Source organism: Magnolia sinica, chromosome 19 (genome assembly GCF_029962835.1).
Source record: "Magnolia sinica isolate HGM2019 chromosome 19, MsV1, whole genome shotgun sequence".
In the NCBI taxonomy this organism is placed as follows: domain Eukaryota; kingdom Viridiplantae; phylum Streptophyta; class Magnoliopsida; order Magnoliales; family Magnoliaceae; genus Magnolia; species Magnolia sinica.
Window position 1 is genome coordinate 3,063,083 of NC_080591.1, and position 20,550 is coordinate 3,083,632.

General features: G+C 41.2%; 2 protein-coding genes across 2 annotated transcripts; one reads left to right on the top strand and one right to left on the bottom strand.

Annotated features, from left to right (window-relative positions):
• Positions 1-5,442: 5,442 nt before the first annotated feature.
• On the bottom strand, positions 5,443-9,807 carry LOC131235140 (large ribosomal subunit protein uL29-like). Its single transcript, XM_058232279.1, has 4 exons — positions 9,674-9,807; positions 7,900-8,035; positions 7,617-7,773; positions 5,443-5,669 (listed from the first exon to the last, which is right to left on the bottom strand). The coding sequence occupies exons 1-4, from the start codon at positions 9,675-9,677 to the stop codon at positions 5,595-5,597; spliced, it is 372 nt and encodes a 123-aa protein (XP_058088262.1). The 5' UTR covers positions 9,678-9,807; the 3' UTR covers positions 5,443-5,594.
• A 1,051-nt stretch (positions 9,808-10,858) lies between these two features.
• On the top strand, positions 10,859-18,600 carry LOC131235131 (uncharacterized). The gene is made up of 5 exons (XM_058232270.1): positions 10,859-11,286; positions 14,664-14,768; positions 15,679-15,934; positions 16,383-16,460; positions 18,228-18,600. The coding sequence occupies exons 1-5, from the start codon at positions 11,251-11,253 to the stop codon at positions 18,353-18,355; spliced, it is 603 nt and encodes a 200-aa protein (XP_058088253.1). The 5' UTR covers positions 10,859-11,250; the 3' UTR covers positions 18,356-18,600.
• The last annotated feature ends 1,950 nt before the right edge of the window (positions 18,601-20,550 follow it).

The following is a 20,550-nucleotide window of genomic DNA, read 5'->3' on the forward strand; positions in this document are numbered from 1 at the left end:
CAAAATGATCTGATGGTTTTAACCGTCCAAATTTTTAAAAATATAATAGATAAGTTATTGGCTTATATTAATTATTAATTGATGATTTTATCCTTTGATTTTTAGATTTTAAATCAAGCCATTGAAATTTTCCTTTCATATCCTTATAAATTTATCTAAATATATTGATGGTCAAAATCATCCGTTCAGTATAATTTTTGTATTTTGGAACTTATAGGATATATTCCAGAAAATAGACGGTTCAGATCATTGGATCACTCATTATGTATGCCCCATTAAATGGCGACGGACAGCGTAATCTGTATCGCGACTGAGAAAAAATGAACTCTGCTTCGAATCATGTTCTTTCCCTGGTTGCTTGAGAAATTGGCATTTGTTTTTCTTTTCTTTTCTCGGACCTCTTTTCCACGTGACATACAGAATCAGGCTTCAGCTTGGGAGATGATTCAGTGTTCTCGGAGCACTGTATGGTGTAGTGCTCTTATTCGCATAGGGGTGCTTAGAAAGTTTAATTGATTGATCTGGACGGTCCATTAGGTCCATTACACATATTACCCGCCATCACAAAATAAAATTTTTTTAAAAAAAGGACTAAGCTATAAAGGGACGGTCTAGATTGTTTACATAAAATAGGTCCAATCATTGGTTTGATCCAGCCATTTGTTGGGGACATTAAAAGATCGCTTAAGGATCTGAAAATAACTCTTGTAAGGCAATCCTGACCATCCAATCTTGGAAAACGGATGGCTATATGAAAAGAAGCCCGATTCATATACGGATCAGATTCTCCCATCTGCAAAGCATGTCGATCGATCCAAACGTTCCGATGCAACTTGGATCACCATAATCAATAGAACTGCGAGAGCACAGGATCATCTCTCATCTGCAAGTGTGATAAATGATACACAGGCACTTGAAAATTGCATAGAGATTGCATACGTGGCATACAAGTAATAACAACTAAACTGACCAAATTAGCAGCACCAATCTAGATGTATCATGAACCAAAAATTAAATTTATTTAAATATCTGACCATCAGATTGGTGGACATTTATTTCACGGCTGAAAACGAAAAGAATCAAATGGTCTTATTTCAACAAATAACTGTCCACGAATCAAAGTCCGGAAATGTTCAACCGATCTGAACTTTGGACCCTAACTTAGATCCCGTGGGTTCCACAATTTAGTCGGTTGATTTGAGTTAATACATGCCACGTGAGCTGTTTATAGGTGCTGCGTATCAAGCGTCACACGCAACCGGAGTATCATATATCCTTTTCTTAAGCTAGTTTCTTGCTTTTGGAGGTTCGGTGCTTTAGCTGCTTTTTGCTTTAGACAGTGGAGATTATATCTGATCATGACAAAAATTCAACGATTCCTTCTGTTTATTGGGTGCAATTCAAAGAGATATATGATCAGATACAGCCGCTGTATCATTAGTCATGATTTAGCCATTTTGTTCCCTTGAACGTGTCATATATATAGAAGATCTTACCCGTACATAAGGTGGGACACACCATGATGATTACCTGTTACTGAAATCCAGCCAATACATTCATTGGGTGATCCGTACGAGTAGCCCAAGTTATACTATCGACCGTCCATTGATATCGAGATCGTGTCCCTGTCTCGGTAAGCCGTTAGCCTGATTTGATTACCAGGTGGTCATCTTGGCGTGGCCCACCTGTTGGGCTCGGATAGGAGATTCTACATATTTGACAAGTAAGCAGGAAGAAAATGGTTGTAGCCTAACATATGATACAGCTGCTGGATTGTAACTTATCCGATTTAAAATAGAACATGCTTGCACAGAAATGGGAGCAGTATTCTTTCTTCGGATATATATCATGATCAATTAACTAGTGGGCCCATTCGTAAACGGGCATTAGATTGGAAAATTCTGGCCGCCCGTTCGGAAGGCATTAGTACATCGTTTTAGCTGTCCATCTGTGATCCTAAAAACCCTCCCTAGGTGCGGCCCTGGCCTCACCACCCAAGTCAGTGTGGCCCTTACCATCAGGCCCACCTTGATCCATATATTTTATATCCTCTCCGTCCATCCTTTTTGACAATCATTTTAGTCCATCTATTTTGCCAGATGATTTTAGTGCATGAGCCCAAAAATAATAACATCACCGTACTTTAGTAATATTAAACAGTGGTGATTGAATGCTCCTTTGTAATATTTATTTGCCATCCAACCTGTTGATAAGGTTGTAATGTTTATTTGCTGATAAGGTCACGTAAATCGGGATGAAGGAAGAAAACAAATATCAGCTTGATCCAATACTTTTGTGGCCCGTTAATAGTCAATCACCACTATTTTTTATGGTATGGTCCACCTGAGAATTGAATCTGCTTCATTTTTGAGCTTATGCCTAAAATGATATTGAGAAATAGATGGACGGCGTGGATATAGAAATCATGCATCAAGGTGGGTCCCATGGAAAGGGCCGCACTCAATCCCTGACACCCTACGATAGCCAGGTTGCCTGATATGGGAGCGGATTAAGCATATCCAACTCTTAGGTGGACCACACAAAAGTAAACAGTGGTGATTGAACGCCCACCACTAAAAAATGTCACAGGGCCTTAATGGCCTACAAAAAGCTTTTAATGGTCATTCACTACTTTTTTCGGTGGTGTGGTCCACTAGAGATTTGGATATGCTTAATTATTATTTTTTGGATAACATTATAAAATGAGCTGAAATAATAGATGGATGGCGTTGATATATAATGGTGATGCGTAAATCTGGCTCACCCTCTCCAAGCACCGAGCACTGCACAGGAGGAAATTAAAGGAGACCCTGGCTAGAGCGGGGGACCCTCCGATGCCAAAGTCAGGCTAGGAATCTGTGTCTAAGTAATGTAGATGGGGGTTTGGGTAAGAGATTTTGCGTACCTGTTCCTGTAGGCCTGTCTCCTATTTATACCTTTCGATTGAGGTAAACATATTCTTCATCTCTAGCACGATTTTCGTCATTAAGCGGGAACGACGCATGCATTGATGTTGGCAATTACTCGGGGATCGTGCGTCGGATGTTGCTCCATACGTGCGTTAATCATAGGGCATATCTTCGTCCGAGCCGACCCTATAGTCCGAGTCCTGCTTATGACAGTCCGAACCCATAAGTAGGTTGAGCCTGACTGTTTGTCGACGAGGACTTGATTGGAGCCAGTGGATGGGGGTGTGTAATGGCTTCTTTTAAATTCTAGGCTAATGTGAAAGCTCTACAAAAAAACTTGGAAGCGGAATAACGACGTGAAAACTCTAAAAAAGAACTTGGACAGAGTAGCAAGACTAGTGCCGAGCGATGGATCGGCTTATCTTGCTCTGCCATCTCCTTTCCTCGACGTGGCCGCTCAATTGGCCAAGCCGGGCTTACCTCAATAAGCGTCGGCTCAAATTCTCCCATAACATATAACACATTCATTAAGGTGCTCTCTACACGGTAAGGGTAACAGTCACTAAGGTGGGCTGTGGCACTTCCACGATGAAATCCTCGTATAACCGATTTGGATCTTATACACTTGTGATGGGGCCAGCTCCAGAAGCGGCCAAACCGGGCCTGGTGGACTGGGATTCGGTAGTGACCCCTCCAGTAACCGAGGTCTCGGCACCGGTCTGTGCTGTAGGCTCCACCATGACGTATGTAATTTATCCATGCTGTCGAGCCAAAAAATGAGTCAGATTTAAATCTGAGGTGGGACCACACCACAGGAAGCAATGGTGATTGAAGACCTTCTATTAAGAAATTACTAGTGCCCACTGTAATGTTTATTTGCCATCCAACCTGGTGATTTGGTCACCAAGATATGGGCTTGATCCAAAACCTCTATGGATCCCACAGTTTTTAATGGTAGGCATTCAATCTGGAGGAAGGGGTCACTAGCGAATGGGAATCCAGGTCACATGATATGATGTATGTGCCTTATCTATATTTATTTTTCAGCCCTGTTCACGATGACTCCAGTAAGTTTTCAATGGCACGGTGGGCCCTACAGTACTGTCAGCATGGAGGTTCTTGTTGGCAGGGTCAGTCCCATGGTCGGAGTAGATTGTATGGAGACCACCTTGATAAATGTGTTGTATATCCACACTGTACATCCCTTTTTCCATCTCATTTTCGTACTTGATCCAAAAAATTAAGCAGATTCAAATCTCAGGTGGACCACACCACTCGAAATTTTTTTCATTGACAATTAAAAACTTATTGCCATAGAAGTTTTAGATCAAAAGGTTAGGATGACAAATAAGGTGAGCATTCAACCACCACCGTTTCCTGTGTTAGGATCCACCAGAGATTTGAATCAGCTGACCACGAGGATATATAACACATTCATCAAGGTGAGTCCCACGGTCAGGGTAACACCCCAGTGCTCCCCATTTTGATATAGCAATTGGGGAATGAGCACAAGGCATCATACGTTCAAGCTGTGGGGGCCACCCATGATGGGTATGTGTAATCTTCCAAGATGAATCTTCTGGACCTTGTATGGACAAAAATTCTATTGGGATTTTTTATTTTATTATTATTATTTTTTTAAAGGTGGGACGCCACATGAAGCAATGTACAATCACACATAAAAAATATATTTTGTGGTGGCCCACATAAATTTTGAGAGCTTGGGTGTGTCACTTCATCCCAGTGGGGTGCACTGATGAATGGGATGTATAACATGCACAGCACCGTGTGCCCCACCTGGCTATCTATCAAACTGGATTTTGGTACCGGACCGGTTGGATGGACTGCCGCATCCCAGTAGGTGCCCATAGTAATAAATACTTAGATGAGAATACATGTCCAAGGCATGCAGGTACAATAGATCCCAGACCATTGATTAAAGGTTGCCACCTACCTGCATCGGTTGGCCTTTCTTCCTAGGCATCCATTTGCACCACTCAAGGATCTTCCAATTGGGATCCATCCACTTTCATACTCGAATGATTAGTGAACATGTTGGCCAACATAATAAAACAGGGCAGACAGTACATAACACTGCAGAGAACAGAGTTCTGTTTGCTTGGCCTAAGAGCACTTGGGAAGGAGACCAGAGTGCATACACCACAATTCAACATGGGGGAAAAATCCACAGCAATTTTCAGTGCTCAGTGACTTTTATGTCACAATGGTCCACTACTGGGTAAAGAACTCGGAATCACGAAAAAGCATGATCCACGCAGCATGAGGCCTATACTGACATGGAGAAATAAAATCATGTGGAGCAGTTCTCGTCAATGTTGCGTGAGCCTATAACACAAAGGTCAGCAGGTATCAGGTCACCAGGTATCAAAAGATCAGGAATGGGCCTTTCTGCCAAACATTTGTGTTGTTGCAACATCTCGATTCATTGTCATTAGTGCCAAACTTGCCAGTTGCCACTTCAGCAAATACCACTTCAACTGAAATCATCTAAACAAACACAACTCCATTCGTATGTCCGCAAAGGCACTCAATCCAACACTACATTGAATAAAAAACAAACGTCTAGCTGAAATATCTTAAGCTTCGAAGGCTCCCACACTGAATCTCTTAACTGAAAAAATGAAACAAAAATGTAGGCTCACCTGTAGCAGTGATCATGCAACCTCAGACCTTGATAGCATACTTCCTCTTCGGGAAGTACATTTCTCTCTTCTTCTCCCTCTCCGTCTTCAGTGATTGCTGTAAAAGACAATTGAGTAATCTCTATCAGGACAGGTTCAGGGCACCATGAAATGTAGCACATTCACAATAATACATGACTGACAATAAAAGGCAAGATATGCACAGATACTGGAATACAACCATCCCACCATTAACACATGCATTCATGTATATGCAAGCAAGTTTGTATGAGCAGGTGTATAATGTACAGACAGGCATGTACACTAGAACAAGATGAAGCAAAAGGTATAACAGAAGATCACAAAGGCCAATTAAGAAAATGAGAAAAAAGGAAGTAGAAATGATATTACATGAACTGAAAATATGAGAGAGAGAGAGACCCCCTCCCTCCAAGACAAAAAATAAGATGATATCGACACCGAAATATAACAGCTTTCAGTGAAGATCAGAAAATGAGATAACAGTCAGATTTGTAAGAGGAATATGGAAATCATGCACTTCTTAGAACCAAGAGATGGTTCTAGAAATACTATGATGCACTTCGTAAAGAACACCTCGTGATCAATAACAGGTGTCCAAATCTCAAATCTCCCAGTGAACGCATCTTTGGACAGTAATCTTAACTGACAGTTCTCATCAACCCAGAGATAATTTAAAAATAAAAAACAAAAATGCTTTATATCTTCTAATACCATCCAAAGCCCTCTCTAGACTGCACACTGTCTTGCTATTACTTAACAAGCCTCAGAAGATAACCGTAAGGCTTGTGAAACAAGACCCAAAATTTACTTACAAATCATCATCATCGCCATCTTATAGCCATCACCAGCAATTTGGGGTGGGCTTTTAAATGGTGGATTGCCTGCCATCAGGTACCACCCAGTATTGACCCCTGGCCAAACTATTAAGCATGTGCCCCCAAAGGCAAGCAAGGAAAGTAGGGCCATGGAAGGGCACAGTTGTTAGGCAAAACGGCAGCACAAAGCACCCACAAAAGAAAGGTCATACTCAAGTGGAGAACTGCCACTTCAAGGCCCACCTCAGTAAACCTACAATGTGCAGAGAGAGGCAAATGAAGCATGCACAGTTCATAAATAAGTACCCTTGCACCATGGAATAGAAAGTGGAGAATGATCAGCTACAGGCAACACTACAAGAAGTTCCCATAGTGTCGAGCAATGAAGGCCCCACCATGATGTGGTTCCGAGGAGTCTTCATAGCAAATTCAACTACTTAACCTGTTTGGATGACAATTTCAAATCATTCCCACATGGCCAACATTGTCCAAGGAAATAGCCATTGGCTCTTTTGTGCAAAAACAATGTGGAGCGTCAGTTTTTTTTTCACCAGCTCGCTCACATGCCAATGTGTTGCACGTGCACTGCAGGATCCAAACCGTCAATCAAGTGCACCATCATGTGACTGCACCCTGACTTAAAAGTCACCACCATCCATTCTTCAAGTGTGTCACAATAGTGGTGTATATCAGACTGTTGGGTTGCCTTTCCCAATAGGCAGTGACATACTTGTCAGTCGAACATGAGCCAGAATGCTTTTCAGTTGTCATCCAAGTGAGCCCTGAAATGATCAACTGAATTTTCATGATTGGCAGATTCAAGAATGTTGGATATTTTAACATCATGTGCATGTTAGTTGAATTCTTGTCCTCAAAGACAAGAGTTTTTAATTCATGAAAGTCGTTTCCCCTTTGGATCTCCCATATCAAAGTGATGCAATCCATATGGAAATCATTCTTTACAAGATAATCAAGGTTCTACAGAGCTCGTATTGATTAAAAGTTACTGGCAAAGGTACAATGCATGTTATCAATCATTAGCACGGTGAAGAAAAAAACCAATACGTCAGAACCTTATATTTCTCATACAAATGCACCTTTTCTAATACATGTGCACTTTAAACCATGAATCTCATAAAAGAAGAATTTGGTTACGAAACAGATTTCAGCTGCTTTTAAATGCTTACTAACAAAGTCAAAGTACAGACCTGATGCTTTGTAAGACGGCGCCTGATAGCACGGGTCTTCTTAGGTCGCAGATCCAATGGCAGAAACTTCTTCTTACTGTAGGCTTCTCTTAAGGCAGCTTTTTGCTTCTGAGAGATAACGGTGAGCACTCGTGCAATGGAGAGCCTGACCACCTTACTGCAATAGCAGCAATAGCAATAAAATGGGGAAAAAGTGTCAGAAACACATTAGCAAAATCTAAAGAAAATCAAAGAATTCAGATCTCCATGGCCAGTTTGAAATAAAAGGGAACATAAAACCCACATCTTGGAAAGTTTGTTGGGAGCACCCCCGGTAACCTTAGCCACTCGCAGCAATGCCAGCTCAGTCTTCAGCTCCTTGAGCTGGTTGAGAAGGTCAGTCTTGGACTTGGTCCGGAGCTCATGGACCTTGATCCTTGCTGCCGTGAAGAGAAATCAAGAGTTGCAGACAGAGTTAGTGATTGATGAAAAAAGAACGAATGTAACCAGAAGTGCAACAGAGGAAAATGATACAATTATCAGATTTACACAGAACAGTTAAAATTTTGGGGATAGGAAATTGAAGAATTTCATCCCAATACAAATGGAGAGATATGGCTCCGTGACATGCATCAAGGAAGTTTGACAAAAGACGGTCTACCATAAATGCAGAGAGCATTCACCCTATGGAACATTACATTGGTGGGTCATAACCCAAAAGTTTCAGTTAGGTGATCCAATCCCCAACCAACCAGCTGATATGATCTTTGCCATAGATTGCTTTTCTTATTCTTTTGCAAACTTTGACATCACCATAAACCTGTAGATCATCAGATGGGTAACATAGCCCAACAGCCTTGCATTGTGCTTAGTGTCTTGATTCCCTCGTTCCCTCTCTCAAATGGGGTATTACTAACATGGTTTTTTATTGGGCTATGGTACTGCAAGAATTTGGAGGATTGTCTTTCGAGTCGAAGATAAGGGACCAGGAATCTACTGGATTTGGCTAGAGGAAATTGGGTTTTAGGTTTTAGGCCTACCCTCTCTCAGCAGAGGGCAGGCTGACAAGCGGGTCACTCACCTCTGCTGCTGGTCTTAGGTTATTTTTCTCTTGTTTGGGTTTAATGAATTCGTCATTTTAAGATTAAAAAAGGACAAAGCTTTGTATTTTGGATCATTGCTCATTCCTTTGATGGACATCATATGGGTAAAATAGCCCAAACTTGCATTGTGGACCATTGCTCATTCATTTGATGACCCACCTAATTAACAGTCCTGATCATTGGCCATGAGTGAGGCATGTAAGGCAGAGATGGTGTGGTGTGCAAAGAACTTCATAGCACTCAATGCCACATCATGGAAGCATTCCAAAAACAGAAACTGTGCCGGTAGAAGTTCAGGTGACAAAAAAATGTCTTCAAAAAGAACATGAATCAAACAACGCTGGCAGACTGTGATGCATGGCGCATGGCCCAAAAATCAAAACACCCCAATGATCCTAGAGGTACGATCATCAGCAATCCAAAAGACCGTCAAATAAAACTAGTGTGCATCTGAGCGCTTTTGGTTCATGGCCGTCTACGACGGGGATATCTGGATGACTAGATTGATGTGCTTGTCCGGTACGTGTACGGTGGACAAGTTCATGCTTATGATAGCAGTAATATCATGGCAGATTATGATGGTTTGGGCATGGCCCAAAAAATCACAATGGTCGGATGATCCTAGACGTCCAATCGCCAGCAATTCAACAGACCGTCTAAAAAAAATTACTGAGCATCCGATCGCTGTAATGTTTGGGTCATGAGCCGTCCACAATGGGGACGGATGATCGGATTGTTGCGCATGGATATGAACTACTCTTACAACCAGAGACGGGAAAAAACCCTACAAATTGCAGAAAATAACTAAAGATGGATAAACGGTAAAACCCTAAAGTTCTTGTAAGAATCAAGATCCAATAAAGTTGGAGAGTTAACAACTCAAGAGAGAAACGCAGAAACTGAAAACCCAAGAAATGATCCAATCAAACAATTGAAAATATTCAACAAATCAAAGATCATATAGAGAGATTTTACCCATCGAAAGAAGATGAGAATGGCAAAGATGGCTTCCGCTCTGAGAAGAGAAAATGTTTGACAGATGAGGGGATATGAGTATTTATATGACACAAAGGCTTTTAGGGTTTTCGTTAACGAAATTAGCCGGTCATATTACCAACTGTTCCTATGGAACCAACCGGGCGCCGTGATGTATTTGTTTTATCCACACCATCCACCCATTTTTCCAGCTCATTTAAGGGTATAATCCAAAAAATGAAAGTGATTTAATGATCAAGTGAGCCACACCAAGTGAAACAGTAGATATAATGAAAGCACACCGTTGAAAACTTATCAGGCCTTTATTTGCCATCCAACCTACCCATGAGGTCAGAGCCGAAGGGAAACCCAAAATCAGAAAATTTTCACCCCATATTTCTTGTGGTGTGGTCCACTTTAAATTTGTACTTGTCTTACTTTTTTGGTTCACGCCTTAAAATAAGCTGAAAAAAATAAATAAACCATGGGGTTAAACACATAGATGTTAGATCATGACGGGCGGAAGCGGATTGGCTGGTGTACTAAACACCACCAATGTTGCTAGTGTATTGAGGTCACTAAGTTATGTAAGTCCCATCACGGGGTATGAGTTATATTTAAACCGTTCATCCACTTGGTGAGCTTGACGTAAGCCTTGAGGGAAAAATAAGACAGATCCAAATATCAAGTGGATCACACGGTATGAATCTGAAATCTGAATCTTAAGTTTGAATTTGAAGTTACAAAACTAGTGGCGAGTTTAAAACAACTAGTTTATTAACTAAGGTTTGAAATGTTTGAAATATATTAATTTGGTACATTTATCCATACGAAATAATCATGATTGAACTCCTGTTATCGAAAATTTCATGGAATTCACCAGCATAATTACGGAGCGAATGGAAGATGAAAAGGTAGAGAGGAAAATGTCTACGGATGAAACTTTTACAGACTCTACCGTGATGTTTATAAGCCATCCCAACCGTTCACACAATCATTACCATTGGGATAAATCGAAAACAAAAAAGTAGTAGCCCGATTCCAAACTTTTTAAGCCCTTCGAATGTTTCAAGCGTGGGCATTCGATGTGGCCCATTTGAATTTTGAATAGCCTATTTTTGGGCTCATGTCCTAGAGCTGGTAAAATAGATTGACAAGGTGGATTTTTCGAGCTCCTGTGGTGGGGTCACTGGCAATCCGCTTCCCCCACGAATCAGGCCAGCTGCTCTGGAGTCGAGCCGTAGGTGCACTAAAAGGTGGTCCGTGGTCCGTGGTCCGTTGAAAGATATGTGCAATGGTCTGCAGATGGCTCACAAGCACGCAGCACGTAGGGCGTGTTTATAAATGCAGCTCAAACTGGATCGGGTTTGCAAGTAGGGCGTGTTGAATTGATTGGTCCGTCGTCTGCATCGTGACAGTGTTACAGCAAGGGACCAGTCTGATATCTGGCAAGGCACTTATTAGGTGGGGCCTAAGGTCAACTGACCAGATCTCAAACACGCGGGCTACTTCGGTACACGTGTTGGGGCGCGAGTCATTTTTATTCATCGTCATCTGTTCTATTGCAGCCATTGATCATGGAAACTCCGGAAATTTCAGAGACCCCTGCAACGGTACGCATTTCTTATGATTCGGGCGTCAGGTGTTCGATGAAATGTCTCGGAGAGTTTCTGTTTCACAATCGCCTCATTTGAAAAGCTGATGTGCATTTGGTTGCACCTTGTTTCATGAAATTTTGAATCGGATTAGACTGATTAATCATGAAAGTTCATGATATTTGGTGCAACCAAACACTAGAACCGTAGATAACTGATCACCCACGGGTGCCTGCATGATACCTCCTCATGCCATCCCGTCTTCCCTGCCAACATTCGACTTGTGTAGAACACCTTCACCATCCAAACAGCAGACCCCGCTAATATATCACATGGCACAAAAAATCAGGCTGGTTCGCTGGTCAGGTGAGAGCCACTTAATGAGTGGATCAGCTTGATTCCCAATACGGCAATCTTCATGACGAGGCCTACAGTTTGCATGATACAAATGTCCTACACAAGTGGCATGTTGGCATGAAAGAAAAACTGGGAAGAATGATAAGTTATTATGCAGACAACTGTAGGTGATCTGTTCTCTCTGCTTTTACCTTTCATGTGAACTTTAAAATCAGTGGTAGAACAACTGCCTAGTTAGTTTTCCCTAAGCTCAAACTAAGAGGAATTTCTGATAACTGAAATTGCAATTTGTCTGACATAGGAAAAATGGTATTGCATGATTTTCTTCTCTCTCTCTCTTCCTCTCTCTTCTCTCTGCAATTGAAAATAGCAACGAAATCTCATTGAAAGATAAAAGGATACAAAGCAGAAACATGCTAGCCAAGAGCTCTGCTAAGCTCATATGCGTGCACAAGTCAGCTAATGCACATGCCACCACATATGCCAGTGGGCAGCAAGCCGCACCATCCAAGCCAAGGGTACCACTATGCAGATTCCCTATCCCAAGAATCAGGTTGGTCCAGTTGTCAGGTGGGCCACACTTAATAAATGTATGGTTGTGAAAAAATCGCCCAAAGTTTTCCAACTCGCCACTTATTTCTGATATCATGGCACACTTTCTGAGTGGACGACCTTTATCTGTCGGCAATAGCATCTACACAGTGAGATCCATGTTATGGATGGCTTGGATATGCACCTATCTGCCACTCTTCCACATGTGTGGGTGTGTGCACTAGCTGACTTGTACATGCGTTTGGGCTTAGCATAGCTTTGGTAACCAATAGGCTAGTGACCCCCTCATCACTAACAGGAACGATTAAGCCACAACAGAACAACAAAGCACAAAACCGGAAACTATTGGCTACAAGAATGCCCGCAAGACTTATCGCACACCGACTCTCCCACTCAATTCCTTCAAAATCACCTCAAACAAGCAATCGCTGAATTCTTTCCTCGCCATGGCACAAACAGCATATGAGATATGCCAAATTTTAATCGCTCCTATCAACCTGAATTTGTTTTCAAAGATTCTTCTACTTCTCTCCTGTTATACCATGCAGGATCATCCTCCACACTATGGTTTTTCATTCTGAAACAAGCCCACTTCCTGTGCGGAAATGACCTTTGGAATAGAACCATGGACTGATGGAGCAAAAGATGGATGGCATTTTCCCCATGATTCTTGCAGTTAAAGCACGTGTTGGCAGAGACCATTGGCACTCCAAATTGTCAACTGTAAGGATCTTGTTAGCCACTGTCAACCAAGTGAAAGCTTGCTTTCTCTATGCAGGGGCTTGCCATACTTTAGCGCACTGCAAATGCACTCTGGGATTTGCTGTGAGGATATGCGACATGGATTTCACTGTATAAGCCCCTTTGGGAGAATGCAACCATATTTTTCTGTCCCCATCAGGCAGATTGGCAGTAACTTTGCATGACAAATTCATAAGATTCTTGGACGATTACCCCCCACAAATTTAAAAAAGGAAAAAAGAAAAAGAAAAAAGAAAAACGAGGAACTCATCACTCATCAAAGTCCTAATCTTTTTCTTCCTGGATTGAGGAATATTTCAGCCAATGGAACATTGTATGGATTGGTCTGACTTGATCGCACCCTATTGCCTCAACCAATGATGAAGAAGGATTCTTTTGAGTGTTCACACACTTCCTTGCCAGCTAGACTGCCACTCAGATTTCCGACATGTCTCCCACTTTGCTTATTTCCGTCCAAACTGCTGATACAACTTTTCTCGGAGGGAGCCCTGGGAACCAAACCCCTTCAGATTCCCCATATGTTCTAGAGATAACCTTCCTCCACCAGGCTTCTGGTTCTTCTCCCTCAATAGTGAGCAATTCTTTTCTCTAATATTTATAATTCTAACTCCACCTTTCTTAATCAAATTCCACCTCCTTCTAATTCATTAGATGATATATAAATCCCGAGTCATTACCTTTCCATAAAATATTTCTTTGAATTTTTCTTTCAACTTTAGCCACAATAGCACTGAAATCTTGAAAAGCGATAGGTTAATGCTTCGAATATTAGCGAAGGCCACTTTGATAAGTGTAATTCTTCCCCACCACCCAAATGAGAAATAGTTCCCTTTCCACCTTGATTTTTTTTAAAAAATAATTTTAACCATCTGTTTAAAAATAGGGTCCCAAAAAGATGCCAATTTTACGTTACCCCCAAGTGGGAGTCCAAGGTACGTACAAGGAAGATTGGGTTTTCTAAAGCCCAATAGCTCAACAAAACTACTCACCAACCCCTCACAACCTCCTACACCTGTTAAGGTACTCTTCCTCAAATTCTCCCGAAGACCCAAAACTCCTTCAAAGCATCGAAGGATGCATCCAATTTTGTTAACTTGCATAGCTTAAGACCCAAAGAATATAAGTGTATCATCTGCAAATTGGAGGTGTGGGATCCCTAATCCTGGATTTCCATCACCAAAACCCCTAATGAGACCAATCCTAGAAGTCCTATACATCAACATGCTCAAACTCTATGCCATTGATGAGAAGGATAATGGAGATAACAAGTCTCCTTGCCGGAGACCTCTCAAGCTAGTAAAAACCAGCCAAAGTACCATTAACAAAAGGATGCCTAGGAGATGCCCTCTTTAATGCACCTGATCCACTTCATCTGAGGAGATTGCCCTTTTCTTGGATGAATGTGAATCATCTTTGTCTTCTCTTGTAATTGTCTATTTGTTGACCATGCATTGAAAAGTTGCGATTCTTCCAATCTAGTGGATATGTGATGCTTGCACATCCACATTGGGGCCTATAATATCAACTGTTTGGATAATGTTATCGCGGCCCCACACCCGCCATTTTTTCAAAATGACAGCCTGAATAGTACCTTACGACCTTTTGGCCTGTGGGCACATTCGGAAGCTTTTTCCAAGCTCACCCGTAACTATTTCTATTCTGACCTCAATTTTTCATTTGTTTGTTGAAATTTATAATTGGATAATGATTTGATCTAAATTCAGGATACTAGGAGAAAGGCAGGAACTGTAAACTGGGGTACAGCAACGATTATTGGAGTGTTCGCAGGCCTGCTGTATGGAGGTAGCAAAGAGGCAGCTGCATCCATTGTGAGTTTAAGATTTTGAAGTCTACTTTATTTGTCGCTTTTCGTTAGGAATCTATCTAAGTTTTGTGCCCTTGGTAGTATACTCAAGTTCTACAGTTTGTACAAGCAGGGCGTGCTTTGCTGTTCTAAACGTTAGTTCGATGCAACCTTCTCTGAGATTGGAACATCCTGGCCACCATTCTTGTGTCCTGCAGTTGACTATGGCCTGTTACAGTGGCTGCAGGCCAGAAATTCAAAGTTTGAGATTGCCCGATAAACGAGAAAATTGGGTATGGTCCATCCATGGTGGAGCCCAACAAACCACTGGTCGAGACCACTGAACCATGGGCCGTACTTGTACAAACTGAAATCCTGATCATTTGTGTATAGCCTCAGGGACAATTCCTGATAGCTAGATCATTCTGACAATGGAAATACGTCGGTCTCAGAAAACTTGGACTTATGAGGCAGCTTGATCAGATGAAGTTTCATTTGGCCTTTGTGACTCTTGTGAACTTTGTGTTTGGATCACAACCAATGAATTGTATGTTATGCCCATGAAATCAAAGCCAAGTTTTTGTTTGACTCAAACTGCAAAACAATAGAGAAGGCAAAACTAGTGAATTGGCATATACCATGTATTGATGACTCAGTGGTCGGAATCAATCCAGTTCGACAACATGAATCATTCCAGGACTCACCCCTGACTCAGGCGAGTCGTCACTCGAGTCGGAATAAGTTGCCGAGTCTGAAAACCAAGGTTTATGCAGATTGGCGATTGAGGAATCAATATGATTTGGAAGAGTGCTCAATCAGCTGAATAAGCCAATCATATTTTCCTAAAATTGAATTGTGCTAACAACACTAGAAGAAGAAGAAGAAGAAGAAGAAGAAAAGAAACAGCATTAAGAACCTTTTTCGACATTGTGCAGAGCAAGGATGCAGAGGTGATGTTGAAGCTTGGGAGCACACCGGACAAGCGTGAGCAGTACAGGTTGATGAGAGATGCAATGGAGAAGAGGTTCATCCGAGTCACTCGCGGGTCGATAATTGGTGGGGTCCGACTTGGAATGTTCACCGCCACATTTTTTGGTATACAGAATCTTCTTGCAGAGAAACGCGGCGTGCATGATGTTTTTAATGTTGCCGGGGCTGGTTCTGCCACTGCTGCGACATTTGGCCTCATCAGTAAGAAACCAAACCTATCTGTTATTCTCTCTGGGTTTTGAAACTTGATTGAAATACTCTTTTTTTTCTTCTTCTTCTTTTTTGAGAGGTGATTGAAATACTGTTTTTGCCTTCCGAAGTATTCAAAATAAGAAATTACAAGAGTTACTGAATTCCGCAGACAGTTTTGTAGTGCATGATCAGATACCCTCTTAGAAAATTCTCTGTTCATGACTTCCGCAAGTACCTGATCAATCAAAATCTATCTTTTGAAGTACATAGTCAAATGCTTGCCCAATTTTTACTATTCTTTTTCATGTTTATGAAAGGTTTGTTATGACTTATGAACTATGTTCGAAGATTTCAGGCTGAATTGAGAAAATCACTCTTTTATATTAGATAAATGGCATTGATTCAATCATCCACTCAGCCAACATTTTATCCAATCCTTTTTCTCTTCTCATTACAGTGCCAGGTTCCTTACTTTGGCGGGCTAGGAATGTGATGTTGGGTTCGGTCCTGGGAGCGGCATTTTGTTTCCCTCTTGGTAATATTCCTCTTCTCATCTATTTATATGAATGAATCAAAAGCTTACTGTTCGTTGCTTCCAAATATAAATCGGCACCACTATGTTTATTTACACAAATACGAGTTTTGTACTTTTCATGGAAGATATCATGTGCAAATTGTATACTGGGAGACTGCACGTCTCCTGCCATCTGATAGCGGATAGCAGGAATCTTAACATGCATTTCCAAATAGGCGTTTGAAATTTCACATTTTGTGAACCGCGTGAGATTCCCATGAATTGTCTTTTATCACTGGAAGTTGTGCTCTTTCCTTTACTGTTGGTACTCATGATCGGCATTGAAGTCTTGCTCTTTCTTTCTTTTATTTATTTATCATCATCATCGTTATTACTATAATTATTATTATATGCCTTGTGCATGCCTACAGACATATATGCATGTGAGTATACCTAGTCCAGAAATCTAAAAACATAACAAATGTGGTTATCTACAATACGCATCTACATGTTGAGATTTAGCGAAATCACATTTTCCTCAACCTGAGGGTATATGTGGCATAGTCAGCTTCTGAGCACGTAGCTTGTACAAATGAAACCATTTTGTCTGTTGGGCCCATCATCAATGAACCATGCCCCAAAAATCTCAATGGGAAACCCTATATTTCCAATCAGTTGCCTGCAAATAGATGGTTAGGAAGAGAAAGACAGGCTCCACAATGTCCATGTTCGACTGAGAAAAGGCCAATGTTGGTAACTACGATCTTCCAGTTGGCAGGAGTATTGGGCCATGGTCAATAAGCCTTGGGTCCACATTCGTCTATCCACGGTGTCTGGATTGCTGAACCAGAAGTCCCACTCACACAAACTGAAAATCTGCCTTAGCATATCCCTGGTTCACTGATCAAGTTAACTCCTCTATGAGTTTCATGTCATGATTATTATTCTAGCTGTTGGGCTATTGCTCCTGCAAACTATGCTGGTGGGAGTTTTGCTCCCTCATTGCCAGTCCCAAGTCCGGACAAAGAAAGAGGGTTGCATCAGGTTGGCAGTCGGCACCAGAATTTGATCATAGCTTTTTCTTGCGAATCCTTGACAATGGCCTAGATGTTGATGATGGGCTATTGCTCTTGTAGTTGAAGAAAAGCCTTGACAATCTCTAAACCAGAAATTATTGAAAGAACCCTGAAATGATCTTATTTTTTTGGACAGCTTGCTAGCTTGCCCGAATGAGCTTGCGATTTGGGGGCAGAAAGAGCTATAAGAAACTATTCCACTCATTGCGACTTTTGCTTTCACATCGTGGCAAATTTCATTATCTGCAATTTCTCGGCTGGGAAATTTCTCAAGGGATTTTCAGATTTTTTGAGGTTTTTCTCGGGATATTATTGGGAAAATCTCGCTGAAATCTTTCAAACAAAAATCTCTCTGAAATAAAATATTTAAATGATTTAATTAAAATTATATTTATTTATATAATGAGTTGTTTATGGTTTTTAGTGATTTTCTGGCTAAGTTTTTAATAAAAATGAGGTATTTTAAAATCTGCTGATATTCTGAAGATCACGATATAATATCATGAAAATATCATTTTCTATATTTTTCATGAAAATTTTGTAAGATTTTCAAAATCTTGGCAATATTTATCGCACAGTATTAGTACATGCTTCATAAGCCCTGCCAACCACAATTTGGCAGCAGATCCAAATGCTCCATCAATGCATTTTAACCATGTACCGTATTATAAATCATCATCAGTATGAACAATGTGGAAGCGTTTCTTTCCAGGTTGGCTTCATTTGAAGCTTGTGGAGAAGGCTAATGAAGGAATTCCAGAGCTGGAAGGAAGCGAGGCGGCCAGGAGCAGTGGGGTTGCCGCTGCGATTGAGAGTCTTGAAGGAAGACTAAATAAATAAATAAATAAAAATCCAAACTTTTAAGTTGCTGAATATCACCATTAGTAAACCTGCAGGCCAAAAGAAAAAAAGAACATGAAAGAAAGGATGCACAGGTTTGTGCTGATGAAATCCGGTAACTAGATGAGACAAGAAAATTTTATGATTTAGGAGAATGCAAGTGGAATTTGTATACACGGTTGTCAGTAATTCTGTTGATTTTTCTTCCATTTCTCAATAACAGTAGCATGATGTTTTATGAGGTATGTTCATCAAGCTTTTAGTTTTTTGTATGATGTTGGTAATATTAAGAAAGAGATAATTACAGAGTCCAGCACATGAAGGGTGTCTTGCGCCCATTGTGACTGTTGATCTGATGGGAGTTGGGGCTCACCTTCAATGTGGGATTCGTAAAATTTCCCAGGTTCTCATATACTAACGTTTCCAGTAGTGGTCTACAGATGGACAGTTGAGAAAGACATATAACAAGGTTGCAATAAAAAAGAAGGCAAAAGATAATGCCTGGGAGATTGGAAATTGTATTGAGATGCTTTTGGAGGGAGGAAATTATTAAAATGTCCTCATCTTTTTTCTTTTTTAAATTTTATTTGAGATTTGTGGGGTCCACATGGTGGTCTATGACATCCAACCTGTCGTGAATCCCACCATGATGATCGCACAAACCAAAAGTCAGGCTGATCGAATCATCAGATGGGCCACATTTGAATTTGGATATATTTTGTGCAGTGTATATTATTCTTTATGGTATAGCCTGCCTTATGATTTTGATCACCCATATTTCTGGTTGATCTGATAAACAAGGTGAGGTGCATCTGTTGGACGAGTTGGCTCTCAAACACATACCACATGGGCTCTACAAGTCTTAATTCTCCACTTTTAAAAGGAAAAAAGAGAGGATATTTTACATAATTTCCTTTTCCAGAAAGCACCGTTCAGAAATTTTGGATCCTCGAAGGGATAACTTCGGAGGATTTTTCGGGTTGAAATCCTGCAGATTTAAGTACAGGAATCTTGTGGGTGATAAAGACTATCTGGGCTTGACGCGCACAGACGGAAATGGTTCTAGGAACACAAATGGTTGTAGGAGGTCGATCAGTGGGCCCCACCATGATATATGTTGGACATCCACACCCTGCATTTGGTGGGTTCCCTCTAGGTTATGGGATGTCCCAAAAATCAGCTATATCCGAAAAGCCACACAATCATGTAAAATCATGCCTGAAACATCGAAAAGCGCTTGGTAGGGCGCACATGGACAGGTTGGATGTTTGAACTACATCTCTGTGGGCCCTATAAATAATTAAAAAATCAGCTTTAGATGGAACTCAGGCAGGTCACCCTAAAACCGTGTGAAACATGCCTAAAATATAAGCACTTGGTGAGGCACACGTGAGTTTTGGATATGGTTGAAACTTGATATGACCCCTCATCCAGGTGGGACACACAATGGATGGTCTGGATGTCTGAACCACATCTCAATGGGCCTTATAAACGCTCATGAATGTTTCAATGAGTGGGTAACCACTCTTAACAATTGTATGTGGTGTGGCCCACTTCTGGCATAGATTGTTTTAGAACCGTGGTCCACCATGGAATGGTACATCCGATTATGGTGTGGATTTCTGACAGATCATAGTGGGGGTGTATGAGGCCCACACAGCTCAACCTCACGGGAATCTCTCATGCTATATATATATATAATTGTTGATAGGGCCAACTAAGATGTGTGGTTCAGACATCGAACCCATCCATTACGTGTCCCATTTGGATGAGCTCACACCAAATTTCAGGCCATTCCAAAACTCAAGTGGGCCCCACCAAGTGCTTTAGATGTTTGTCGTGGTTTCATATCGTGTGGCCCACCTAAATTCTGGAGATTGTATGGCCCACCTGAATTTTGAAAACGTCTGATTTTGGGACATCCGATGACCAAGAGGGAACGACCCACCAAATGGATGGCGTGGATGTGCAGCACACATCATAGTAGAACCCACAGAGCTCGATCTCATGGGAACCCTTTCCCACACCCACCTCCACACATTCTTCTTAATGAGAAGCCTAACAACAAAGCCCATTGATTGTTTGTGAGCAGTTTGATTCAGCCTCTACAATGAAGGAAAAGAAAAGAAAAGAAAAGAAAGAATAAAAGAATAAACAAGTAAAAATAGTTAATAGTACAGTGGAAAGGGTATTTG

Coding starts and splice junctions, on each gene's coding strand:
- LOC131235140 (XM_058232279.1), bottom strand. Junction 7,774..7,899: donor CCCAACAAACTTTCCAAGAT/GTGGGTTTTATG, acceptor CTGCTATTGCAG/TAAGGTGGTCAGGCTCTCCA. Junction 5,670..7,616: donor GCCGTCTTACAAAGCATCAG/GTCTGTACTTTG, acceptor TGTCTTTTACAG/CAATCACTGAAGACGGAGAG.
- LOC131235131 (XM_058232270.1), top strand. CDS start 11,251: ATGGAAACTCCGGAAATTTCAGAGACCCCTGCAACG. Junction 14,769..15,678: donor AAGAGGCAGCTGCATCCATT/GTGAGTTTAAGA, acceptor GACATTGTGCAG/AGCAAGGATGCAGAGGTGAT. Junction 15,935..16,382: donor TGCGACATTTGGCCTCATCA/GTAAGAAACCAA, acceptor TTCTCATTACAG/TGCCAGGTTCCTTACTTTGG.